Here is a 27,918-nt window from a genome sequence, read left to right as displayed (position 1 = left end):
GGAGTTACAACCTTACACTTTACTGGAAACTACCTGCTTGACGTGCAGTACTTCATTCCTACAAATCAAATAGATTTATCTAGGAACTTGGTCTTCCAATAATCCCAGATCATGATGATTTGAAAATAAAAACATCCAAAGTGGTATGTATCTAAGATACTTCCCAAAATTTTCATCATTCATATCAGTCTAAGTCACTGTCCTCAGAAATGTACTAACCTGCTGAATCCTAAATTACCTCCTTCTCAAAGAGCTATCTTTATCCTGTTTTATACTGTATCCTGGTAAAATTTTAAATGCTACTTGTTTGATCACAGTTACACTTTACCCTAGTTTTTCTGCCAAGTCCTTTGTCATTGCCACTGGGCATGTTTCAACAACTTTTGTGGTGTTTGTTTTCTTTCTAGATAGCATTGAAGTATGGTTTTTTTCTTGGTCCTGGAATTTTTTTACATGCCGCTTTCTGACGTGTTATTTGCTTTCTCATCTCACCCTAACTATTTTTCCTACCTGCATTTTATATTCCCAGATACTACCAATCTTTCCACACTTAAATCTAGGTACTTTACTGTTTTGTTTTCTCTGTTTAGCATATCAGTAGTTTGCATAATTTAATGTACCATAATATAACAAATTTATCTGAAGTTTAAACTAGTGACAATCTTAGCTGAAACAGACTGTTGCTGTGATTATGCTAAACCTACATGCTAAACCTACACTTACAGTCTCGTAAAAATGAATTAATGGCTCTAATCTGTCCAGCCTAACTACCAGCTTTTGCTTCTTGAAAGTTCTGGGCTTTCAGTTTCTGTTTCAGTTTCTGTTTCTCAGCAGACTAAAGTCACAGGTGTAAAGAAAGACACAGGTTGGATAGGATTATTCTGTGCTTATGTAGTGGTGGAGCTAAGCCAAGCAAGGTAGAGGAGTTTGTTAAGATACTGTCTTAAAGACAGACACACAGTAGGCAGAGTAGAAAGGAACGGTGGAGTGGGCTGGAAAGAAAAAGGGAAGACATTATTCAGTACACACACAGCTTCCTATATCCCCCCACACTTTTGCCACAGAAAAACTGTCATGGCTTCTGGGCATAAGAGAGACTTTTTCTGGGAACATTTTGAAGAAATTCCTTCCCTGGTTAAAAAAGGAAAACGTGTCAAGTGTAAGCAGTGCAAGAAGGAGATGCAGGGCCTAGTTGCAAGAATGAAACATCATAATGAAAACTGCTTATTGGGAGAAAATGATGTGGATGAAGATGTGGATATATCTGAAGAACAACGTGGATCAGCTGGTTAGTAACTAAATAATTCACTTTGCATTGCAGCATTTTTCAAGACTTTCTTTATGCCTTTTAGTATAAGTGTGATTTAACAAATAAATTCCCAAGCTGTATGCTATGTTGGATATTAATAGAAAAAAAGTTTAACTTAGCTAATCCTTATTGCTTGTTTAGTTAGGTAACTAGGTTTAGAATCTATTACCCAAGCATACAGTACAGAAAGCTGCAGTAAGAAATCTAGAGTTGCCAGTTGCCACTGGGTGTCATTTTCTTATTTTATATTACATAATACATGCCCCTTATTTTGCAACATGATGGCCACAGACCATAATGGTGATGCCATAAGTCTGTTCCCTGTTTTACTTCAGCATAACTCAGCTTTCCAAAGAGAACCCCATCATATACTTGTTTTCTCAAAAAACAGAAGTGCCAGTGAGTTCTATGGGGCTTACTCCAAAATTAAGTGCACTCTAAGTGCAGTCTTAGCCTTTTTGGTAATTTGGAATCAGATCTGCATCCTTGCTAAAAAAAAAAATGTAAATGATTAACTGAATAATAGAGTGAGAAGAACTGAGAAGAACAACTATTCAAAATCATTTTTGAATTTTGTTTCAGGATTCCATTTAAGCATAAGAGACTTTCACTGTGACTGTCTATCTGCAACAACTTCAGAGTCATCCGTTGGTACTTTTAGCAGCAGTGCTGCAACTAAACGTATTTCAGACAACAAAGTATCAGTAGCAAGCAAAAGATTTCAATCATCCAGTAAAACCACCACCATGGATGGGTTTGTGGTAAGGACCAGCAAATACCAACAAGACATCCTAGATGAAAAGATTGCTTGGTTCATTTATGCCACAAATTCTCCTTTTTGCATTGTTAATAATAAACACTTCATTGACATGGTTGAGTCCTTACGACCAGGCTACACTCCACCTGGTAGAGCAGACATTGGTGGAAGGTTGCTAGATACAGTGTTTGAGAAGGAACTTGAATAGTGTACAACAAATAGAGGGGAAATTTGCCAGTTTAAGCCTTGATGGGTGGAGCAATGTACACAGCGATCCAGGAATATATGCCTGTGTGACAACAGAAGATGGGGTATATATCTTTCAGAAACAATAGATACCTCAGGAAAGGCCCACACAGCAGAATATTTAAAAGAAGTGGCAGTGAAAGCTGTAATAAATTGTGAACAAAAATTCAACTGTCACATGCAGTTTTTTCACAGACAATGCTGCAAACATGGCAAAGATGAGAAGATGCTTAGAAGAAGAAACAGAAGGATGCTTCTTAATAACATATGGCTGCAGAGCCCATTTAATGCATCTTTTAGCCAAAGACTTAAGTACGTCTTCTCCAGGAATAAAAGAAAATGTTGAAGTTGCAAAATACTTCCGTAACCACCATTTTGCTTCAGCTTCACTGAAGAGAGCAGGAGGATCCAAACTAATTCTCCCTCAAGATGTTCAATGGAATTCTGTGTTTGATTGTTTTGAACAATTTATTAAGAACTAGCCAATTCTCATAAAACTTTGTGAAGAAAACCGTGATACAATAGAAGGAAGTATCTCATCCAAAGTATCCGACATTGGATTAAAAAGGAATGTAGAGCATATGTTCAGTATACTGAAGCCTATATCCATAAACAAACTTTGGAGAAACTGTTGCTGCCTTGCTGATGCTGTCAAAATTTGGAAGGCACTTCAAGAGACATTAAAGAAAGAAATACCTCACCAGAAAGTTAAACTGCAGGCAGTGAAGAAGCGAATGGATCAAGCACTAACTCCACCTCATTTTCTTGCGAACATTCACGATCCCAGATATAAAGGTAGATGCCTAACTTCTGAAGTAGATGATGCTGCCATGACATGGGCATCTCAAAATCACTCCTCAGTTATGCCAGTCATAATAAATTTCAGGGCTGGAGTGGAACCATTTAAACAGTACATGTTTACTGATGATGTTTTGAACAAAGTCACTCCCCTGAATTGGTGGAAATCATTAGCCAAGCACCTTGAAACAGAGTTCCTTCAGTTACTAAGCCAACTTTTCACAACAGTAGCTTCCTCTGCAGGCACAAAGACAATATTTTCATCATTTGGTATTATTCACTCAAAGCTAAGAAATCGACTGGGAGTTGAAAAAGCAGGAAAACTCGTATTTCTGTTTGTCTATGAATAAAAATGACAGTGGGAGTGGGAAAAATGAGAGCTAGTTGTAGAAGTTTTAAGGACAGCGTACGTTTAGTGTTAGAGGAGTTAAAATTTGAGAAAAAAAAAATCGAGTTTAAGGATAGCCGTCAGCTGGCAACTCAGGAGACTGCTGCAATTGCAAATGTGAAACATATATGTAACATTTAAGATTTAGTTTAATAAAATATAAATGCTATTGTGTTTGTGTGTGTGATTTAGTTCTTACCATTCCTAATGTACTGCTGCTGCATCTGCAGCTTGACAAGGTAATTAATATTGTATGTACTATTTCCTAAATTAATAAAAAATCAAGTTATCTAAAAAATTACACAAAGTATACCCTCCTAGATGTTGTAAAATGCTGTATTGAGTTGTAAATTAACATGTTTTAGTGATCAGATTTGCACCATTGTTAAAGAAATATATGAAGAAATATCAGTGGGAAACTTGATTTAAATCAAAGATTTTCTCTTGGTGATTTAAATCGCCTTGATTTAAATCAATCCACCCTGCTTTCCAGTAATTAGAAACCTTTTAAAAATTCCTTTTTAAAATCTAGAGAACAGCCATTATAGATGCCCTGCATTTCTTCATACATCTTTAGAGCAGTCTGGAGTGGATTTAAAAGAGCTGCAAACCTTTCCTAGTTATTTTAATCTCAGTTTCGTATAGTATTGATTCAGGTTAAAAATATCTTCACTAGACTCCTATTGACCTACTACATTGAATTCAGGCTTTCTGGGACCAATCTCTGATAACTTTGTTTTAATTAAGGTAGTAAAAATATCAGAAAATAAAAAGTAGTTTTTAAAATTTAATTTTGGTTCTTCCCATTTATTCCTTTCTAGGATTCTCAGATGATTACATTGATTTCTCTTATGCTTTATAGGCTTATTATTTTTTTATCTAGACTTGCTTATTCATTTTAAACCTACTTTGTAATTATTTTTGTTTATTTTTTAGCATCATAGGCTCTTTTTTACTTAACATCGATCTTGTGACAGGCTCTAGCTTATTCTCACCAAACCATCATTTAAAATCATTTACATTATTTTTTTATCAACTTATGTAAAAGTAAAACTGATCCAAATAACAGCATTTTAGGTAGAATGTTCAGTTCGAAAAACATTGTTTTAGCACAGACCCCTATATTTGATAGTTTTAATCAATCAGATTCACTGGCTAGCTGCACTCCTTCAGTTTCCTTTCCAGCACTTTAAAAATGTCTGCATTTCATCTCTGATGCCTCCTCCATGCATGAATAAAATATGAAGTAATTTAATACTTCTTGTGATATCAGGAGTTACTACTTATACTGAGACCTGCAATAAAAGCTTTTTATAAAGGTTTCCAAGTAAATCATATACTGCACCTTTTTTAGCTTGCTTTTTCTCAACTCATTCAGTGCCCTAGGTCTGTCTTTGAAGCTGTGATACAATTCCAAGAAAAATGGCTTATGGTTTATAACTTTGGGTAGATAACAAGGTGGTAACCATTGGTTCTTTTGCAGTTAAGCCCTGTATCTGGAGAATGGGGAAGCTGGGGAAACTGCTATTCACTGTGGCCTTGATCCTACATTTAGATCCATTTGAGCAGACCCTCCAGCAACTGGCAGAGCCCCATTAGCTCAGGGCTTCACCCACAGGATCAGAGTCTTGCGTGGGATTTGCTCACACAGCCAATAAGCAAGCACTCTTTCAAGTATGTGGGGCAACAGATGGATAATATGGCTTGCAGTTTTAACTTGGGTTACAAGTGGCTAGCTAGCCAGAAGTCTCTGTCACTCTGCCTAAAATGGGTTGCTTTCCTGTTGCTTGTGGAGATAGAATGTAGGTTAGGATTCAGGTCACATTAGGACTTACTCTGAGTTAGGACTTACTCTGATGGCTTCATTTTCTGTAATGTACAAATTATGCATGTGCTGTGTCATTTTCTTTCATTCCCTGGAAACTTGTTGTTTATGTTAAAGTTGTGCCGAGAGACCCCACTGTGCTTTGTGCCAAGGAAGGCATGTTCCCTGCCCCATTCAACTTATTAGACTTAAAGGCCCAGTCTTCCAGCTGACCTTGCAGACAGATTCCTGTACCCACGTAGAGCCCCCTTTGCCTGTGCACATTCAGGTGTGGGATTGGGGTCTAACTTGGGTCCTCACTATGAGAAAACCATCTATATGGTAGTGCAATATGAAAATATTTTGACAAGCTATCCTATACTAAATGTCTTCCAAAGTGTGTAATAGCTACATCAATAGATCAAGGTGACAGAAGAATGATACAGCCTCCCTCTGGTCTGGTAATAAATGTCTGTACTGCAGAAGACCCTTTTATTCCCCCCCCCCCCCCCCAAACACACACACACAATATGGATAAAAATATACCTTTACCATTATTTAAGTTCTGCCTCCACAGTGCACATCAAAAATATTAATTGGCTGGATAATTAGTCCCAGCTCTGACTTTTGTTTCTGTAGGCCATATCAACTGAAGTAATGAAAAAGCACAAATAAAATTAGTCACAGTCCAATAGTTACTAAAAAGATATTTATTAAGAGTCGTAGAAAATAATGGATTTCAGACAGAAAAGAATGAACTGCAAAGTAGCATTGATTTTTTTAAATTAGCATGATGATTTACTGTGTATTTTTTTAGTTATGTTGGATGAATGAGCTATGATTTAAAATAACATGGTAAAGCAGAATCATTATCTTAATTATATCTGTTCCTTAATTTTAAATGCTTTCTTTTAGGAAAAAAATAATCACTATAAAAGATAAGCTGTATTTTGGCAATTAGTGAAATCTGTGTGTAGGTCTTCGGTTTGGTTTGGTTTTGTTTTAAATCTGTTAGGCAACCCCTACTAAATATGGTTGTGCCTTGTATTTTCTCTTATTCTCCTTCTTTATTGATATTCTGCAGCAGAGACTGTGTCAGTAAAAAGATAACTAGAGATTAGGAGAGAAAAATCAGATAGTCTGAACTATGATCCTTCATTTCTCTCGGGGGGGGGAAAATGGCAGATTTTCCAAGGGACTTATTGGACTACATTTAACAAAATAAAAAACTCCTTTTCTGCCCCCGCACAGTCCCACCCACTTACCAGTTTAACATACATACAAATGTTTATTAAGGAAATCTGTTCAGTTTCAACTTTCCACAAGGACAATGTTTTTAAAAAACAAATCATATTTCTGCTTTTTAGCAAAACAATTCCAATATCTTACAAACAGATTTTGCTAATGAGAAAACATTTGTATGTGCAAGTTTTAGTTAGACTGCTTAGTATTAATTTAGACTTTAATCTGGTTTACAGATATTTTATAAAATGTTTTTTGTAGTTTACTTTAATAAAAGAAAAATTGTTGACTATACAAATTTATCTTAAAAACAGAGCGGGTATGTGATATGCAGGATATGGTAATAGCTGAGTTGAATCAATATAAGTTATGGGTTGCAGAAAGTCAGAGCTCTTGTGTCATCTTACACAATATAAATTACAACTAAAAATGTGCAAATATCTTACTTGTGTGTGTGTGTGTATATATATATATAATCTGCGTGATTCACCATGCTTTCTGTACTTAAGAATATAGTTAGAACTTGTTTTTTTAGGCTGACTCTCATAATCCAAAACTTGAAAGGACGAAATGTAAGACAAATCCTGTCATACAAAACCAGGTTTATGCCAGAATCCCTAAGGTCAAACCCACTGATGTCAAGTCTCCTCTGCTTCTCAACATAAAAAGTAGTTAGTGAGATGTAAATCTCTGCTTGGAGACCTAGCTTCATCAAGATTCAGCAAGCAGGTTTGTGTTTACAGAAAACCAAGGAGACAATAACATGCTAACTGGAATAAGCCATTCAGGGTCAAAATAACAATCCTGGGTTTCAGAAACTGTATGTGGTATATAAAAGAACTATTCATCAACTTCAGTATGACTTGCATGACTTTGTCTTGAGACTTCATCCTTGTCTTTAGCAACTGGAAGGATCTAATTGTAAATAACACAACTTCTGTGGTATTAGAAAACAAGTGTAACTGTCTTGTTGCAGTTTTTGATAAATGGACACTGACATGGACTACGAAAGACCCAACGTTGAAACCATAAAGTGTGTGGTGGTTGGCGATAATGCAGTGGGGAAGACTCGCTTAATTTGCGCAAGGGCATGCAATACCACTTTGACACAGTATCAGCTGCTGGCAACTCACGTACCGACCGTTTGGGCAATTGATCAGTACCGTGTCTGCCAAGAGGTAGGGATTTTCAAGTTTATTATATATGTACTTGTGCTCTGCTGGGGCGGAGAGTTCGTATTTTGGAATCTCGGTAGCGAAGAGAAACAACCGGACGATGCAGTACCCAAGCAAAGATTTATTTAGGGTTGAATATAAAAGTTACAAATCTTTACAAGTTTTGCATAAAAGCCAAAGCACTATTGTTACTAAGAGTCCAAAGAGAGCACTTGCCATGAGAAGGATGGGGCAGTCCATCTTAGACCAGAGGGAAGTGTCCACAATTGTTGGTGTTATTTGAGCAGCAGCAGCAGCACTTAGCAATTAAAAGAGCAAAGAGCACGCCCACCAGGAAGACGCTTACTGTGATAATTACCTGGGGGCCCATTAGTGTTAAGGAAGCAGACCAGAGGGGGTCTTACAGTTACGCCCCGATCTATTCATGCAGGAAAGAAGGTGCTTACCAATACGAGGGTGAGGAGACCCATTCTTCGCCCTATGAAGTGAGTGGCAACCAGGGAACCAACTTGCCCGGGGCATCCACTAGCACCTTGATGGATCCACGGAGAGTCTTGACAGGGTGGTGCCCAGGGGGTCCCTAATATACCCTTCTTCCCTTAAGCCTCGCAGTAAGCTTCACTCAGCAATAGATGACATATACCTCAATCCACATAGGGCTTGGGCCTTAGTACTTGTTTTTTATTAGTCTATTGGTGTTAGCTAAGAGCCATTTTGCAATAGAGTGATGTTAGTTGTTTCTCACTAAAATTGCTGGTTTTATTGCTGAAGCTGCTAATTTCCTGCTCACCCTACAGTCAGCTGGCTTCTATGCTAGTCTCAAGGGTATTTTCAGGCCGGAGACAGTTCCTCTTATCCCTTAGGGGCTTTCCAGAGGGTAGTTTTAAACCCAGCTCTTGAGAGGCCTAACTCTTGCTTACAAGCCTGCTATTACTTTTAGGGCCTGGCCTCGCCATGCTAAGCTGGCATCGCATCACAATGGTATTGCGCGCCCTACAGTACTGCACATAATAAGTTTGTATTGTTATTGATAAGCTCTTCAATGGTCAAGATGTGGTAATGGGAAAATCAAAAATAAAATGTATGTATAAGGATGCTAAGGCAGCTACTGTTTAACATGCAAGGCATTCACTTTCTTTCTAAGCCTCACAATTACATTCCAAAATATTTTGTGACAAGAACATATTTAATATATTCATATTGTACTTTCATATTATAGAATTCAACACTGTGCTACTTTGGTGTAGCATGCATAATATTTTTTTTTACAAGGAGAGTAGCAATTGTATCTGCAATGAGCTTTTTAATTGAGGGAGGAAAATATAATCTCTATTCTGTTTCAGGTCCTTGAACGCTCCCGGGATGTTGTTGATGAAGTGAGCGTTTCTCTCAGACTCTGGGATACCTTTGGTGACCATCACAAAGACAGACGTTTTGCTTATGGAAGGTAAAATTATCCAAGTCTCACTTTTAAATTATAGGTGCAGTAATATTTAGCAGAGAGAAATTTGTGGCTCTGAATTTTGAAACATGAGGCCTTAAAACAATCAAGGGTATTCAGATTCCTGCCTATTACAAGGAGGATATCTACTGTGAGGATTAAAAAGATATACATATTTAAAAAGCAGTACAGTTTTATTACTGTACATTTACTTGAAAAAAGGGGTAAGCCCTGCCCACTAAAATGTTTCTGACTATAAAGAGTGTTCACAAAAATTAGGCTGTGGTTTTATGAAAATGAATACGAGTGTTCCTTGCTTGAGTAAATATCATGAAGTGTAATCAATTAATTTATTAGTGAACTAACAAACAGGTGTGCTGGGAAAACATAATCTCCTGTGCTGCGGAATATACATAAACAACTGTAATAAGAGGGTGTCCTGCTGAGTTGGGTGGGTCATTCCCTTAGGACTTGATCTAAATCCTAATGCAGTAAATGATAGGACACTCTTTTCCTGTTTTCTTAATTAAAACAAAAGGAAAGGATTCTACTACATGAACACCAAAGTCTACTCAGAGTTCTCATTGACCAGATATAATTCAGAGGGAGTTGGATCTGGCTCTTTATCAGTGCAAGCAGAAGCACTACCAAGCAGCAGGAAATTCAATATATCATAATGTGAATCAGCTACCTGAAATGCAGGCATATATAACTAAAATTGGATGTCATAAACTATTTTTTACGATTGACACACACACACAAGACCTCATTTCTTGCACAAAATATCAATATTTCTTTTCCTTTTGGAACTTCCTTTTTCTTTTCCCTGTCACATCTGCACCTATCTTATTTTAGCTGATATTTTTTCACAGACTTCTTTTCTCCAGTTAAAAATGTCATATATACAGTATCTGCCCCAGTTTTGCACTTCATGTCTGTAAATAGTTCCTATTTAGGGGCACCATTCTCTGTGCACCTGATGTATAGAGAAGCCAGAGTTGTTTGAGTCAGTGCCAGATAAAATGAGTAACTTTGACGGAGTTAGCCTAGTCGGGTCTCTGTGTCTCTCTAAAGATTGCCATAGCAAGATGGTCTATCAGCTGAATCCAGTGATGGTCACATCCATTGACATTTTCACATTGTAAAGTTCCATATGCAGGTTTATACTTTAATATGTGTAAATCCTTCTTTATATTCAGTGCCATCTTAGAGGAGTGTTTTATAAAGAGTTGTGAAGTATCAAGTTCTTTATATTGCAGAGAAGTTGTCCTTTGACAAGCAGGGTGATTTTGAAAGACAGTTGAACTCCCACTTCAGCAGAGCACTCTGCTGAATCAGGACCTAAAATAGCAGCATGTCTTGGTTATATAAGGTGCACAGTTTAACAGTAAGTTTCATGTATGAAAAAAAGTTATTGATTTAAGATAAAACTGACCTTAGTTTGTTTCCAAACTCGTTCAAGTGTTTCTGAAGGTTTCAGATGTAAACAGTTTTTATTTTAATATTTAAAACTTTCTGAAGACTGACTTCATAAATATGGTCGTACCTTACATTTCCACTTACTCTTCCTCCCTGAAGTAACAACGTGATATTCTGTAACAGACACTCTCACTGAGCAGATTAGTAGAACAAAATCAGGCATCTTCTGAACTCTGATCCAACATTTACTAAGAGGATGGGAACCACATGCTTAGCTTCTAATCCTTCTGACTCAAAGTGATTTGAGTACCTTGAATTCAGTGGGACTAGTCACATGAGTAAAGTGACTCTTACATGTGTTTGCAGTATTGGGACACATGGGAGCAAGATTTGCTAAAAAAAAGTTTAGCTCAGAAAGAAACTGTTTTAGAAACCTATCATGCTTGCAATAGCTTTCCTTCTGCCAAGTCTGTTAATGCTTTGTGTGTAGTAGCAAAACTGCTGTATATTAAGGAAACTATTTGAGATCCATTTTATTAATGGAATTTCATTGGTAAAATTTTATAATTGCAGCCCCTAGTTACCTTTTCAATTCTATTCTGTTCTAAAATGATTTAATACAGGGTTAACATATTTAGCATGTTTTTTTTAAACATTTTTTACAACTAAGAGCCTTTATAAATAGCAGATGGGTTTATTGTTTATATACATCTACAGGATTTGTTTTCAAATTATCTTCTGTACTTTGAAGTGTGTTCTCATAATTAAGTCAAATCTTGCAGTACAGTGAAAAGCTGGCTGGTGCCAGAGCGCTCAAGGCTAAACCTACAGGTGTCCAGTCTTCTCTGCCTGGAAGATGGTTTAATGAGATGTCCCTTCAAATACCCTTCAAAATTATTGTTGTTTTATGCAAAGTAGATCCTATTATGCTCCTGGTGTATGGAGAGGTCTGTGTCTGTCAACCAAGACCTTTAATTGTCCTAACTGTGGCATAACAAGAGCCAGCAAGTCATCAATTTATCTGCCTCTTTTTAGGAAAGACTGCTCCATCCAGTTTTCAGAATATTATATAAATAGGTTATGTTGTAGGTGATATGATGAAAAGGGATAGGATTTATCGTGGGTAGAATTTCTTCCTGCTTCTCCATTTTTCATTGAGATGAGTAACAAGATGGAACAATTAATATTTTTTTTTAAAAGGGGGGTTGAGTATCAATCCTAGACTGTTTTCTACTGCATGTTGTTTAGTTACAGATCAAAATCATACGGGGCATTGGGAGGGAGAAAAGAGAAACCGACAGAGAAATTAAGAAAAAAATACTGAAAACAAAACTTGGCTGGGAAGATGTTCCAAATGTTCATTTTTTCTGAACTCATGATAGGTGGGTTAGCTTTGGAGTGGTTCTGTTCTTTCGTTTCAAGTACATTCCAGTTTGTGGTGATGAATACTCATCATTCATATTGTCCCGAAGGGTTCAATTTTATGCAAAATCCAGTGAAGAAATGTTAAAATAGCATGGCCTGAGATATAATCAATACACTGATATCCAGATCCATGTCACCTTTCATCCAATGACAACGATTCTGTCTCAGTGCTATCCTGTTAGCTAAGATTGAAGCTTGAATGGGAGAACTGGATACAATTCAAGCTGCCAGCATGTACTAGTGTCCATAAAACATACCTAACTCATTTTATGTAGGTGTAACAAGAAAGTAATTTACACTATTTGTAGTTTGGCATCATTCACAACACTATAGCATCTTATCTAGTCCTGAATAAGAATGTCAAGATCTCATAGTGCTGGGAGAGAAAATGGAAGGAGGATTGGTTTGCCAGATTTTTTTTTCTTTTGAGTGAGAGAGAAACATATTTAACTAATATTCAATTAATTTCCTGCAGTTATTTGATGTAAACACCACTAAAGTGTGTATGCATATGCACATCTGCAGGAGTTCATTCAGTTTCAGTTTTCAGTCACATATTTACTTTAATATGAATATGTGGTCTGTAAAATAGTTCAGCCATGATAATTTATTTAATGAAACTGAAGTATAAGTTCTAGACCAAACAAAATCTGTTCAAACCATATGGTGGGAAATCAGCTTTTCCCACACTACTTAGTTATGAATATGTGAATGGGCCTATTACAAGGCTGCTGACAGGACCCCTTTAAACATATGTTGACAATATTATCTCTTCTGTGACCTGATTTCATCAGTCTTCCGAGGCCTGGAATGTAGTCAGCCATAGGAGCACATTTACTCAACTCTTCGGTGATGAAGATTCCCTTTACCACTTAGTTCAACAACACTGAATCCATAGAAACATTTCTTGGCATTGTTGGTCTGCATTCATTGGAAGATGGATTCATCATCAACATTTCCCTTATTTCTGCCAACCTCTTTAGTTCTGAGGGACTTTTACAATGAAGTGGTAGCGGTTGCTGTAAACCCCACAAATTTTCACTCCCAAGCAGTCAACTTTGTTCAGTCAAGGTTTCTGCCATAAACACTCCAACACATTCACAAAGTGTTGGTTCAGTGTGTTTTAGTTTGGTCAGTGCCTTCTATTATATCCCAGCCATGCTCAAAGTCACATATTGGCTGAGTTGTTTCTGTACTCCCTGCCTTTCCAGCTGTAAGTAAACAATAGCAGCCCCTGAGAAGAGGGGGGTAACTCAGCTGGGTGTCCTCATCTTCATCGTCCTCTGAAGAAAGCTCTGTCTCACATCCTTCCTCTGGCTCCATATCCTCCCCAGAGGAAGCTGGAAGAGGGAAACCCTGCCACCAGCTCCCTTTTCAGCTTGCAGGGGGAAGAAAGACGGATGCATATATTGATACCTTGCTTAAAAACATACTGCATGTTTTAAAACGTCTTTTAAAATTTCTCAGAATGCAGGGTGTTGCATCAAGGTATCTCAGATGCTCTGACTAAGGGCCTCTTCCTTCACCTCAGACCAGATTCAGCGACACATTTTCCTTCTGATCAGGTATAAATGTGAGAGACAAGGTGAGTGAGGTAATATCAACTTAGTTTAGACAACTTCTCTTGGAGAGAGAGACAAGCTTTCGAGCCACACAGAGCTGTTAAAGCTTGTCTCTCTCACCAACAGAAGTTGGTCCAATAAAAGATATTACTTCACCCACCTTGTCTCTCTAATATCCTGAGATTTGACATGGCTACAGCTACATTGTATTCAGGTACAAATATGCCATTTAGGGGAATTGGGGACTGGCAGGATGTGTCTTCACAGCAGTAAGTGCACGCAGGCAAATAATCTTTTGCTTGCCTGGCAAAGGGCCTGCTGCTGGGGACATCAACTCCTTTCAGATCCATTTAATCTCTTGTCATCATTCTCTTCCTTTTGCTATGTCCTGTCACCACAAAATGATGCTGTGCAGCATCACTGTATCCTGTTAAGATGTGCCAACAAAATTGGTAAACTTCCCCTTCTACACTAATCTATTTTGAAAACTAAAAATACCCAAATATGGAGGGCTGTGTTTTATAGGCTGCTCAAGTTCTTCATCAGGTAGTCTTAGAGGAGATATGTAAAGAAGTATTTAATATTTGGGACAGTCATGCTTATTTGTACTCTTTTAATTTCAGCTCAGTTTGGCCCAAGGAAGGTTGCAGAGTAGGCAGATTAAGTTCAGTGGTGATGACATTCAAATAAACTTCAAAATCTAATTTTATTTTTCATTATATCTTTGTGTTTAATATTGTATGGGTGCATGTATGTACAAACACACACCCATTAAAGTCTTTTTTGTCATCACATGTATTAGAATTTGAGGCTCTCAACCTGTCCACTGACATGTTTGCATACTCCAGACCATTCAAACTAGTGAAGTACTGTTATCTGTCCTCTCCACATTACACTTGTATCTTATCTTACTGTAAGGAGTGAATTTTTAGAAAATCTATTGCTTTTAGGGATCAGCAATACTTCCTCCTTTAGCAAGATGTGGTACCAAATGAATGTCAGTAGAGTGTGATGAGGTGTATCTTATTGTCTGTATATCATAGCTATAATAGAAAGGCTCTGTTGTAATAGTACAGGGCTTCTTTGACTGGAATGAAAATTTATATACATAAAATACACACATGCACACTTTGTTTATCCACTCTTATAAAGGTGGATTATTCTAAAAGTGTTTGTTAATAGTAGAGGGGGAAAAAACAGGGAAATGACACCACAGATGACTTTGGCCTGCATAAGTAGTTCTGAATTGGTGAGATGTGATATCTGGATCTGTTGAACCACACTAGACATCCAAAACTCCAAGATTCTGGATCTAGATTTCCTTATAGGTGTGTAGGGCAGTAGACATATATATGGATACAACTATCCAGCTCAGTCTGAGTGCACTTGTCCATTGCTGTTTGATACCAATGTACCATTTGAAATTTCAGGGCTTCAGCTATTCTAAATAATTAATAAAGCTATTGTTGTCAATACCCCAGACAATCGGATTTTTCATTAGTTCTGTGATGCAGTCACACTAGGGTTTTTTAACCACTAAATACATCTAATTTTTCTTTGCTTTGCTTTCAAGTCTTTCCCAGTTTTATTTTTACTACCTTCCTATACCTGTGTAAAATCACACTCTTACATTTGATGCTAGTGCCTGAGCCGATCATTATGCCCTCTAATCTCTAACATCCTGGCCCCTTTCTTTGCCTTCTCACAATCTTCCTACTATGACTAGCTGTGTAATCTGTTATTCTGTTGCCATTTACAAGAATTATGCTTTACTTTGTTCTAGTCCCAGGTCTTGGAATTCCCATTCCTCTTCATTTCGCTGACTTTCCTTATCATTTCATACCCCATCTTAAAACTTTCTTTTCCCTTTCTTAATACTGCTGCTTCAAATGGTTTGACATCTAATCTTTTCATCCCTTGAAAAATGAACATTTTGTTTCCTGTGGATCACTGCTTGCTTGTTTGGTTTTTTTTTGGTGTGTGTGTGTGTATTTATTGCAGAGTCTTTCTGTTACTTTTCCCCCTGTACATTTGATCAAAGTCTATTTAGTCTACAGAGAGACATTTTTAAAAATATCGTCCCTATCCATAAACCAACTGCTTGCAAATGGTAACAAAATTAGTCTGAAAATGCTCACTCTCCAGGCTGTCTGCCCTCTCTCTTTTTCTGGGAGTTACCCACCTATTGGGTTTTATCATATTCGGGAGGTAGCTCCCATACCAACACCTGTCCTCATTCCCCAGCTTGTCTGCTGCTCCCTTGAACACTTGTTTCCTTAAAGGCGATGTGTCATGGAACAGGGCTGAGTAGCCCAAGGCTTTATGTTCTCCTACTGCTTAAAGTGGACAGGTCATCCCATTACAATACAATTTTAAACACGCAGTATCTAATTACTTACCAGGCGCTTCCCACCACATTGTGAGTTTGGAGTTTGCTCTTAGTTGGTCAGATGATCTGTTGCAGCAAGAGCTGAAACTCACTGTCTCGCTGGTTGCCATTTGTGTTTGGTTTCCTCACCTTTTCATTCTGTGTTTTGGGCCTTGCGTTTCATCTTTCTGCAAACCCTTTCTTTCTGCATGATGGACACAACATATAAACACCCTTTCACGTCAAAGCACCTATGCTATGTGGAATCATATTAGCACAGTGATTTTGTTTGTGAATAAGGAACAGAACACACAAGCTTTGTGTTCCTTAAAAAGAAAGACAGATTGAGTTAAGTGTTCTGGGGAGCTGAATTGTACAAAACTTCCACTTTACTCAATTCAGGGCTGTAGAATTCAGCCCAAGAGAAAAGTTAAAGCAGTTTGCAGAGGGAATGGTTCATCCCTATGCTTGGTGTTTGGTGCTAAGGTGAAATCGTCCCGATTTAAACGACTAAGGTGTAATAATGAGTAAACCTAATTCTTAGATTCAGAAGTAAAATTACCATATGCCATGACTATGTAAGCAGTCCATTACAACTTTAAAAATTAGCTTTGCTTTAATATTTCTTTCCAGACAACTTTCCAGTTCCCATTAGGTTTGTTGCTGGTTGGTTATTTGTACTGCAGGGAGAATAGATCACCAGGCTTTTATAATGGGAAATGAGACATTTCAGTCATTTTTATGATGCTGCAGTCGTCCCTGGTTCTTTGTATATGCTCCACTGTGGTTTTTCCATGAGTACATCAAAAGAAACATAGAAAAGGCTTAACACATTTAATTTCTGGAGTGATGTGCCTAGTTGCTAAGGAATGAGTAAAAAAGCTCCCCTTTTTAAACATAGCCTTGAAATATGTGATGATTATATTTTTAAAAAGATAGTTGATACTTTTTTATTGGTGTTGCTTCGTAATAAACCTGAATTTACAGAATTTTTAGAAATAGATCTGCATGCTACTCACCACAAAATCTGAATATATTTCAGGGTATTTTGACAGTTTCGCACATAACACCTGTACTTAAGAAGCTTCACTGCTATCGGTAAAGTATAGAATTAATTGATTCTCCTGCTCACGTATAGGGCACTGCATGGTCTTGCCCTGCCTTACTTGGAAACCTTTAGTTCCTCACATCAGGGCACTCCTTGCATTTTAGTTCACCAGGCCTTCCATCTGTTGTCTTTGTGCACCCAGGTCATTCATCTTCTGGTCATTTTGTTATGCTCACTTGTCACTTATGAATTCCTTTCCATCTCATGAAGGCTGCTATTGCATTTACTAAATTCTGAATCCACTTAAAATTCTGTCTTGCTTATAGCTATCTGCAATTTTTTTCAGCTCTGTGAGATGCATGCATGAAAGATGTGTTATAACTGAATGAAAATTTATTTTACAAAGCTGGGTTGACCTGGTGGCCATAGCAGTAGTGTTTTATGCTGCTATAAAGGAAATCTTGGGTTTCATTCTTGGATTCAGTCTTTCGGTGCCTGAGCTGACAAGGCCTGGCAGCTTTGCAGGGCAGGCTTTGTTCAGTCCAGGCTGAGAGCAAGACTTAATTTGACTTAAGAGCTGTCCCTTTCAGATGGTTAAATGATATGTGGATAATTATCCTCCAGTCCCACCTCAGCCAGAAGAATTGCAGCTGTGATGCAGGTTTCAAAGGATGTGGTAAAGCTGAGGGGGAAGTTGTGGTGATGATGTTGTGTATGGCACAGAAATGATGCAGGGTTGAGAGAATGGAAGGAAAACGTCAGTGATGAATGGACTTCAAAGGGTTCACTAATTCAGATAAATTCTAAGGAATGTGAATGTTTATCTGAATTTACTCAGAATTCTTTGCTTCAGAAAACTGGATTCCGAACAGCCTCCCTCACTGTAATCTGGCATTTCTGCTTCTGCTCATAGGGAAAGCCCAGAAATAGGGAATTAAAAAAAAATACATACAAAAAAATAAAAGAAGGAGAAATTACCTGAGCTTTTTGTCAAACATATTGTAAAAAAATTTTTGGTATGGGTAAACTGAAAACTGAAATGTTTCTGATTTAGTTCATCTACCCATAAAGTTATTCTGTCAAATTTGTCTCTTGGACCTCTTTATAAGCCATCTAAAAATGATCAATGTTTTTGGTTTGTCCTCTACAAAGGAAAGAAGATAAAAGGACTATAGTGTTAGACTTTTTCTCTCTTTTTTTTTTTTCCACCCTCAGAGTATCAGCATTGATTTCAAGGTCATTGAGTACCACAGAGGCAGGTCTTTCTCAGGCAGCTCCTCCTCGTATTACCTTCTTTGCTCTGCCCCTCTCCTGCATCACAGCTCTATCCTCTGTCTGAAGGGACTCACTTCCAAACCCATTAACATTGCCTTTTGGTTGGCTCGCAGGTGACACTAGAGGGTGATACAAAGCCCATTTGGTTGGGGCTAAATCACTAGGCTAAGAATCCTTGCATGGTACCACTCTCATTTATTCCCATCTAAATGTCTTGAAACCATAAATTAAATGCTGAAGTGATGAAGCAGAAATACTTCAACATGTTTTCCTTTTAATTTCTACAACAGGTGCCTTTCAAAATTCTGCCAGTCTTTTAGGTAGACAAGGACCCAAATCAAAGCATCTACAAACTTTGTGAAAGGTCTGATCTATGGGGCCAGACCTTGCAGTTGAGAGTCATATACAGTTTTAGCCCTTTCACAAAGTCTCCAGGCAACGTGTCTAATGACAAGTTATTGAATATCTCTGCTTTCTTGAAATTCTACCTCAAATGGGGATATTGTTGCTTCTGTTCCAAGACATAGCAGATGTCTGGGCCTTGTAAGTTGGTTTCCCATTGGAAAAGAAATCAGTGACGTGGAATCTGGGTATATTTTTAGTACAGCTTATTATGCCAGTTCTTGAACAGAGATGGTCACAAATGGCATGCAAGCAAATGCCTCTTTCAAACTCTGAGTTCCAAAAACAATGCCCAGTTTACCAGGAGCCTCAAGAATGGACTCTACTTAGATTAATGCAGAGAGCAAACTTTCCTGCACCTTGCAATAGCGTCTCCCAAAATCACGCACATCACAAAACTAACTGTACAGTGTTTCTTCTAAGGGTAGGCCTGCACTTCAAGCATGGGGAAATTTTAAAATGGAATGTAGCAGTGAAGGGGCTAGCTGTCCTGAGTGTGTGTCAGTTGGAGGCTCTCGGTACATACTCGAGGTAGCTGGCACGAGTATATCTCCAAAACTCCAAAATCACATCCCCCTTGAAGTGTAGACCTACTCTAAGACTGTATATGGTTTGCACACTAAGAACAACTTGTAAAACTGTGTAACAGTGACATCTGGCGCTATAACAATATTTTATAGCAGCAGAATCTGTTTGACTGTAGAAGGAAAAATCTATTTAAATTCTAGGAAGAGCAAATTGTTCTCCAGAAGTAATCCTGTTTGCGTACAGGTTTGGGCTTGTGTCACTGAACACGCTGATATAGTAATCATGTAAATTGGTGGGTTTTGTATTTTTTTTAAAAAGTGGTTTTTAAATATTCAGTAAGTATATCTTTGTTCATAGCAACATCTTGTGGTTTCATGATTGTGTTTAGAGTGAGGGGAAGACAGGCTAAGAGATGATCATTTTGCTCTTAAAAATTATTTCTCTCATTACATAGCCAGTATTTGTGAGCTCTAGTTGCTCTATCCAGAGCTCTAGTTGCTTCTGATATAATTAAAAGTACAGTAACTTTAAAAAATAAAGGAGCAGCTTCCCTTCATTTAAAAACCAGAAAATAGCTAACACAATGAAATTAAACCTAAACAACAGTCTATCTAATCCACAGATAGTTTTTAGCATGTCTCTCTCCACCCAGAAGTCTGGGAAAACATATGAGCCTTGCAACTTGCCCTGATTATCAGCAAGTTGGAATATTTCAGACTGAGAAAACTGGAGGGAGAGAGAGAATTTTAATGTGTAGCCTCACTTAGCATGCTTTGCAGTAATCCAGTGAGGAGGTACCATGTATGAGAGTAATGGTAGCTGCATCTGAAAGAAATGTTCACAATTTCCATCTATCAAACTTTTCAGAATTATGTTCCATTCTCTCCTGTCGACAGCCTGAGTGGGGGGAAATAAGCTGTTTCGCCTCTTTTGGAGGTGCAAAATCCTTCCTTCCACCTTAGTATGTCAATTGTGTTGCAATTTTTAGTGCCATTCATAGCCAGTATTGATGGTTTGGGGTAATATTTAATTGGTTGAGACATTCCAAACCATAAGGCAGATGAGGATTTCAGATACATATTTAATATAGCTTTGGTTTTTATTAATAATTTATCTCTAACTTTTGGTACATCCGCAAAACCAGAACATAAGGGTTTCATCTTTGAGTCAGTGACATCACTTGACTGTGTTTCCCATGGTCTTTGCCACTGAATCTCAGTATATGTAATAAGTGTAATTATACACCATCATAAGTATTTGTCAAAAATCTCTATACCTGTTACTCAGCTAAATTTTATGATGCACTGTGAAGAGTGCTCTGTAATAGAAGTTCTAAACTAGCCTTTAATGCTAAAGCCAATAGAAATGCTTCTATCAGTCATTCTTAAATTAAAACAGAAAGATTTCCCCCCCCCCCCATTTGTCTTAAATAAAATTTCATCTGCTCTGTTGAAAACGCACACACTGTGGCATCGATAGAAAGTAGAGTAAGACTTGATTGTAAGCAAAAGTGGAACCAACTAGTTCTTTTTCATTGTCCAAGCTGAGAGAGATGTCAAAGTAAACAAATGTCATAAAATCCAACTTCTCTTTGGAAATGTTTTTTTTTTTCCATTTTAATTGTTTCAAGTGGTTTTAATAACCTTGGTAAGGATTATAATATTTGGGGGTGTTAATGCATGGCTTTCAAGCTGACAATTTCCCTTGTAATTAACAAAAATTACTGTTTTTGTAATTAACAAAAATACTGACTGTTGTACTTCAGTGGATAAGTAAAGGAGTAAAATTGTGTTACAAGAAAATTTAGCCCTTTAAAAAAATTGTCCAAACCATGTACTGCTTGTGTTGACAATTCGTCTTCCCTGCATTTTACCACCACAGATCTATTTTGATGGTCTAAATCAGTGGTTCTCAACCAGGGGTATGCATACCCGCAGGGGTATGCAGAGGTCTTCCAGGGAGTACCTCAACTCATCTAGATATTTGCATTGTTTTACAACCGGCTACATAAAAAGCACTAGCGAAGTCAGTACAAACTAAAATTTCATACAGACAATTACTTGTTTACACTGCTCTATATACTTACACCGAAATGTAAGTACAATATTTATATTCCTGTTGATTTATTTTATAGTTGTATGGTAAACATAAGAAAGTAAACAATTTTTCAGTAATAGTGTCAATAGTGACATTTTGGTATTTTTATGTCTGATTTTTGTAAGCAAGTAGTTTAAACTTGTGGTACACAAGACAGATCAGACTCCTGAAAGGGGTACAGTAGTCTGGAAAGGTTGAGACCCACTGGTTGAAATCCTGCCAGCCTTCCCCATTGACTTCAGTGAAGCTACATGTGTATCAGTATGGTAAGCAGGATTTATCTGTCTACTTGGGAGCCAGCAACCCTAGATCCTATTGCCAACTCCACCACCACTGGCCTGTTATGTGAGCTCGGCAACTCTCTTGTGCCTGTTTCTGTGCCTGTCCTTTATCTATCTTGTCTTTTAGCTTGTAAGCTCTTTATAACAAAGACTGTTTCTTCCTATGTGTTTGCACAACACCAAGCACAACGGGGAATCAACCTTGGGGACTCTAGCCTCTAAGGCAATATAAAGAATAAATGTATAACATGCATATCTTCCTTTGTGCTCTTTTTTTTTTTTTCACTCCAGTAGGAATACAAGAGAAAATGTCAGATTCCATAATTCCCAACAAAAATAGTATCATGCTGGTATAGTTGAAGGAATCAACTTCCCCCACACTTTAAGATTATGCCTGTAGTACTTTGATGGCTCATCCAGTTATATATTAATAAGTTTTTAATGGTAATCTGTGATCATCAAGCCGAGTCTGACTTTAAATTCCGACCTGCTTCGCTATAAAATCTGATGACGGTCTTTATCTGTTAGATGTTTAGTTACAGTTAGCATGAACTCAGCTGTCAGATAGTCACACTTTTCTTTCTGGGAATATTAATGAGTTTGAACTTAAATAGTAAAAGCAGAGATTAGAGCCAGGCACTTCATGAGTATCTACTACACAGTTTTTCCCCTTCCTCTCACTTTGTCAATGTTCCTCAGCCCCCATCACTTCACCTTGCTATTGTTATTGCCAACTGTCAAACTGTGTGATGGTTTTGTGATCTGGAGAAATGCCCATTAGGGTGTGGGTTGGCGCTATCAAATTTATTGCACTTGAGACCATCTGAATTTGAAGTAAGCGCACAAAAGTATATGGAAAGTTAGTGTATTTTCCACCTACTCTCTTTGTTTAACAGAAAACTTTTTAAATTCACAGTGCCTTTTCTCTAGATATTATAGATGTACTGTAGTTTATATAAGGTATAAATTCAGAACAAGAGCACCCCTTTTGTATTAAATGTACGCTTTCAGCAGTATCTGCATTGCATGTTGCTATTTTTAGAAACTAAATCTTGCTAGATATGTGTCCTCAATGAAATATAGAAATCAGCAGTACCAAGCAGGTATTTCATTAATGATTTAAAAGGCCAATGTTGAGATTCACAGGTCTTGCTTTATCTATTCATTACACAAACTGCATACACAATAAATTTGTGTTAAATTAAAGTTTAATAGAAATGAGATGGGCAGGTTATTGCTGAGCTTAGCTGCTGACTATTCTGTTGATGACCCTTTAGGGATAACTCTCTTGTTTTAAAAATAAGGCCCCCTTCTTTCAATTCTTCTTAGAGCTGCTATTCAGCACTTTTCTTTTCCTAAGAGGGGTATGCAATTTATATTACATCCATGATGCTTCAAACATCTATCAGCTAAGGGACCAAGAGTTCAGAGCCAGTTCATAATAGCAGTCTCCCAAATCACAGAACAGTGATTTAGGCCCAATTCAGGAAAGCACTGAAGCGCATGCTTAAAATTCTGCTGTACATATTTTCCTGAGTTGGTGCTCTTGTTTTGACAGAAGAATGGTACGTGAAACAAAAGCGTTCTATAGATAATTGTTTGCTACAAAAATTATCTTGATCCTTACATTGCGCACATGGACCCACACACACACACTGTGACAGTCTCTTATGATAAAGTAGTTTTTCCTGATAGCTACAAAATGTCAGTGAATTTTGTCAGACTTTTTTTTTCTAGTTGTTAACTATTTCCCTACACTGTTGGGTTTGGGTTTTTGGTTTTTTTTTTTGGCCTGTTTCCGTTATGATTTGGGAGGGGGAAAGTGTTTTACCCACGTTGAAGTAATGGTCTTCATCAATTAAACTTTGAAAGACTTTAAAGATCTTGGAGGTACTTGGAATATTTGTTGTGGGGTGACTGCAGCATTGTACAGAGGTGTATGGCAAATGTATTTCTTCATTACAGTTACAGGAATGTGTCCTGTTTGCTTGTTTGGCTCTCCTGAAGCCTTGCACATTTCTACTAAACTGCTAGGTGATGACTGTGACACTTTGGGGTTCAGCCCAGACCAGTAAGGGGTTGTGCCATGTAATCCTGTCGTCTCTGTGTTGTGCAGCCTTGGTTCAGAGCCCTGACACCAGCAGCATGCTCTCACAGCACAGTAGTCTCACCCTGGCTTCCACCAGTCTTGGTTACTCCTTTCAGGGTTATCCCAACATGTTCCTATATCCCATTTTCCGAAAACCATCTCCCTGGTAGAGTCCAGCCCTCTCCTGGAACACTTACAATAGTTATTAAGTTTGTTGCTCCCTTACAGAGAACAGTACCCAGCAGCATTTTATCCTAACTGGGGTTAATAAACACTGAATTGGTTTATAGTAAAAGAAGTTTATTAAATAGAAAGTCAGAGGTGAAAGTGATATCAGGTATAAGGAATAAAGCTAGACAGGTTTATAAGCAAACAAAAGTAAAAATATGCCTCTAAGATTGAAATCTGATTTAACAAACTACAGTCTCTTGTTTAAAATGTTTCTCATCAAATCTCTTTTCCAGTATGGCTGACCAGAACTCTTCACAAAGCTCAAAGTGCTCGGTTCTTTTGTCTCTTTAGGTGAAAGATACCAAAATTACGTTTCCTTCTCTCTGCTTATGTCCACCAAAGTTTGTTGACCCTGCTTCAAGAGGCAGGAAGGCTTCCTGGGGTGCAGTCTCCATCCCCTGTCAAGATTAAGTGGACCTCTTTCCCACTTTATCTCCTGATGGCTTTATTTACTCTGCATGTAAATGTGCTTTCCTTTGTCTTTGGTCACACTGTGCTTAATTTACATTGGAGCTATGTTCAAGCAGATGGAACAAGATTCCTTTGTCTGGAATGGGTGGCTTTGGCACTACTTGCCAAATACATTTTAAGAACATATTTCCAGTGTACATCCGTGAAATCCTTTGTGGATTTACCCATACATACATCATCCAAGAATATTAATAATCAGTGAGTTATTAGTTTTCCAGTGATCTATTACATCACTTTTGGGTATATATCATGACCACTGTGTACCAACTGGCACTGGGATGCTCTTAGAGTGACAATGACCTGTTAATGTGAAATTTTGGTGTCAGTGACCAGAAATGTTTTTGCATGTGATGACAATCTAACAGAGTCAAAATAGAGAATAGCAAACTTTAGCTTCTGTAAACTGGTACAGAATAGACCAACACTCCGCTTGTTCATGTGCATAACATACATTGAGTCTGGAATGAAGAAGCTTCCTCTGTCTGATACATTGTGTTCACATGCTGTTGTGGTGGACTGTGTAGCTTTTATCAACCTTCTACATGAATAAGACGTATTCTAACATCAGGGATTTAGTATGTTTTTGAAAGTGTGGTTGAGCTGTCTCAGCAAAGATCAATGAAAATACATGACGCTTCAATGGAAAGATTAATTTTTATTACAAGTGTGTGTGTGTGTGTGTGTGTGTGTGTATATATACATACATATTTTCTTCTCTCGATTTCTTTCTAGGTCTGATGTAGTTGTTCTTTGTTTTTCAATTGCTAATCCTAATTCCTTGAATCATGTGAAAACAATGTGGTATCAAGAAATTAAGCACTTTTGTCCTCGCACACCTGTTATTCTGGTTGGCTGCCAACTGGATCTTCGTTATGCTGATCTTGAAGCTGTTAATCGAGCCAGACGGCCTTTAGCAAGGTAAAATGTTAAATTTCTTTAAACTTTAGAACATTCAAGTTGTTAATCAAATACACTGTTTTTCAGAAAAGAAATGATATTGTCACCCAGTATTGTCTCAGTTACCATTTTATAAAATGAGGATAAATAATACTATTTCACATCCTGTCTGTTCTTTTGTCTATTCATGCTATAAGCTCTTAGTAAGAGAAAAGCTTTTCAACAATGCATTTTCTACCGTGCCTAGCACAATAGGGCCTGATATTGGTTGAGACCTCTGGGTATCACAGTAATATATAAATAGTGAGCAGCAGAAATCTTGCATATGTGTTTTGCCACTGGAATCTGTGTGTCATGCCATAATGTTTTATTCCTACCAATTGCTACTTTAGCCAGACACACCATAACTTTATTTTTATTTTCAGTTTGAGGCTTGGGGATTAGTTTGGTTTTAGGAAATGTAACCTCAGGACATGGCACAGAGCAAAGTGGGTATATATTACATAGAAAAAAAACCACATTAAAATAAAGTTATTTTAGATTGCAAAGTCAAGCACACAAAAGTTCCTAACACAAAAGTTAGGAAAAGACATGTTACCCATACTACTTAAATTCTCTCCCCTTTGTGCATGGATTTTTAAAAAAAAGTACAACTGTAACAGCCCTCCATCATCCACAGGATTTGAACCCTGAACCTTTAGCGCAGACTTTTACTGCTTGAGCTATGGGACTGACTATGTTAGCTGACAACACGAGGAGGCATTATCCCAGAGGGGGAGATGAGCCACTAGGTCAATTGAGTAGTCCAGCTTACTCCTGCCCTATGTGCCTCAGGGGGATGGGAGTAGGCTGCTGGTGTTGTATGCTTAGTCTGGGGAAAGGAGATGTGGTCAGGCAGAGTGGAGCCAAGCCCCACTTTCTTCTCTCTTTCCCTCCTCATCTTTGCTATAGCTGGCCTGCCACACTCCGGCAGTCAATGTATATGCTGCTGCTGCTGTTTTTGGCCAGGGCATGGGCCTGCCTCTTCAGAATTTTCATGTTCAGTTATTATTTTAGGAGGCTGCCAGCTTTTTTTGTGAAACGTAAGTGACAGAAGGGGAACAGTGATTTTTAACAGTTCATAATTCAGATAAATGTGAATGGGATTTGAAGGTTTGTTTCATATTGTGAAACAATGTCTACCTATCTTTAGGTAATAGGGTTATATTACAAAGTATCTACCAAATTTAATACATTGTTACCAGACCATCTCTTTGGTAATATTTTTGAAGTACAATGGTTGTAGATTTTCAGGGGTCTTCATGAGTTATGCCAGTTACTATTTTTGGTTTTATGAACTGAATAATATGGATAATACCTGTATGGGATAAAAGATGTACCTTGTGCTCTAGCTTTTCTGGAATGTGGTTAATGACAACCTTGTGTTGTGTGTGGGTTTTTGTTTTTATTGTTTGTTTTTTAATTTAATTTTATTTTAATTGTAGGCCTATAAAAAGGGGAGATATTTTACCACCAGAAAGAGGCAGAGAGGTTGCCAAGGAGCTTGGGATACCATATTATGAAACTAGTGTATTTGACCAGTTTGGAATTAAGGATGTTTTTGATAATGCCATTAGAGCTGCACTAATATCCAGAAGACACCTGCAGTTCTGGAAATCACATTTGAAGAAGGTCCAAAAACCTTTACTTCAAGCTCCATTCCTACCTCCAAAGGCACCTCCTCCAGTTATTAAAATCCCAGAGTGTCCTGTAACCTGTATGAATGAGGCTGGATATTTGTTGGACAATCCATTGTGTGCAGATGTTATGTTTGTTCTTCAGGAGCAGAATCACATTTTTGCTCACAAGATTTACCTAGCTACCTCCTCTTCAAAGTTTTATGACCTTTTCTTAATGGAATGTGAAGAATCTCCAGACTTCAATGAAACACAGTGTAGTACAGATAAGACAAGTAGGGACTTCGTGTCTAGAACAAGTCATCTTGAAACAGATGATGACGGTAATGAGGCAACCATAAAAACTTCCAATGCCAATCTTCCAACACCAGAAAGCAACAGCACTTTAAAGATGCTAGAACTTGAAACTGGAGAAACTAGTTCTACAAGGAGAGCTTTGTCCTCCTTGGGTAAAGGATTTGTGAGTATGCATAAGGAAATGCAAGTCAACCCTGTATCGAATAGGACATGTCCTGTAACTGTGGTCAAGATGGATTCCTCTGTTCAGCCTGGGCCTTTTAAAACTGTTTTACAATTTCTATATGCTGGGCAACTGGATGAAAATGAAAAAGATCTGACGCGGTTAGCGCAGATTGCTGAAATTTTGGAAGTATTTGACTTGCGGATGATGGTGGAAAACATTATGAATAAAGAAGCTTTCATGAATCAAGAGATCACTAAAGCATTTCATGTCAGAAAAGCTAACCGGATAAAAGAGTGTCTTTGCAAAGGGACATTTTCTGGTGAGTAAATAAACTCTCCTAATAAAGGCCTCCGTTCTCCTCTCACTTATGCCAGTGTAACTCCACCCACTTCAATAGTTCTTCCTGACTTAAGTCAGTGTGAGAGGGGAAATGGACCCAAAGTTTGATATGTAACTGAAGGCCAACATTTTCAAGAATGGGAACCTAAAGTTAGACTCCTACAATCTGCACTTAGGCTGTTAAATA

At 37.7% G+C, this 27,918-nt stretch overlaps 1 protein-coding gene across 9 annotated transcripts in view; it reads left to right on the top strand.

Annotated features, from left to right (window-relative positions):
* Window positions 1–27,918, top strand: part of RHOBTB1 (Rho related BTB domain containing 1) — a 71,986-nt gene that overhangs the window by 31,973 nt on the left and 12,095 nt on the right. For 6 of the 9 annotated variants that reach the window (XM_067552560.1, XM_067552562.1, XM_067552557.1 and 3 more), the window contains exons 3-6: window positions 7,521–7,722; window positions 9,063–9,166; window positions 25,089–25,274; window positions 26,738–27,711. In XM_067552560.1, coding sequence (XP_067408661.1) covers window positions 7,531–7,722; window positions 9,063–9,166; window positions 25,089–25,274; window positions 26,738–27,711 — 1,456 coding nt within the window. In that variant the 5' untranslated portion in view covers window positions 7,521–7,530. Of the gene's footprint in view, window positions 1–414; window positions 1,289–7,520; window positions 7,723–9,062; window positions 9,167–16,976; window positions 17,033–25,088; window positions 25,275–26,737; window positions 27,712–27,918 lie in introns of those variants that run through there. The other 3 variants (XM_067552561.1, XM_067552566.1, XM_067552565.1) reach the window with 3 other exon arrangements.

This window comes from Emydura macquarii, unplaced genomic scaffold, assembly GCF_026122565.2.
Source record: "Emydura macquarii macquarii isolate MOO-44397 ecotype Brisbane River unplaced genomic scaffold, CSIRO-AGI_Emac_v2 contig_1390, whole genome shotgun sequence".
Taxonomy (NCBI): domain Eukaryota; kingdom Metazoa; phylum Chordata; order Testudines; family Chelidae; genus Emydura; species Emydura macquarii.
The sequence above is the reverse complement of the archived record's forward strand: the minus strand, read 5'-3'. Positions and strand labels throughout refer to the sequence as shown.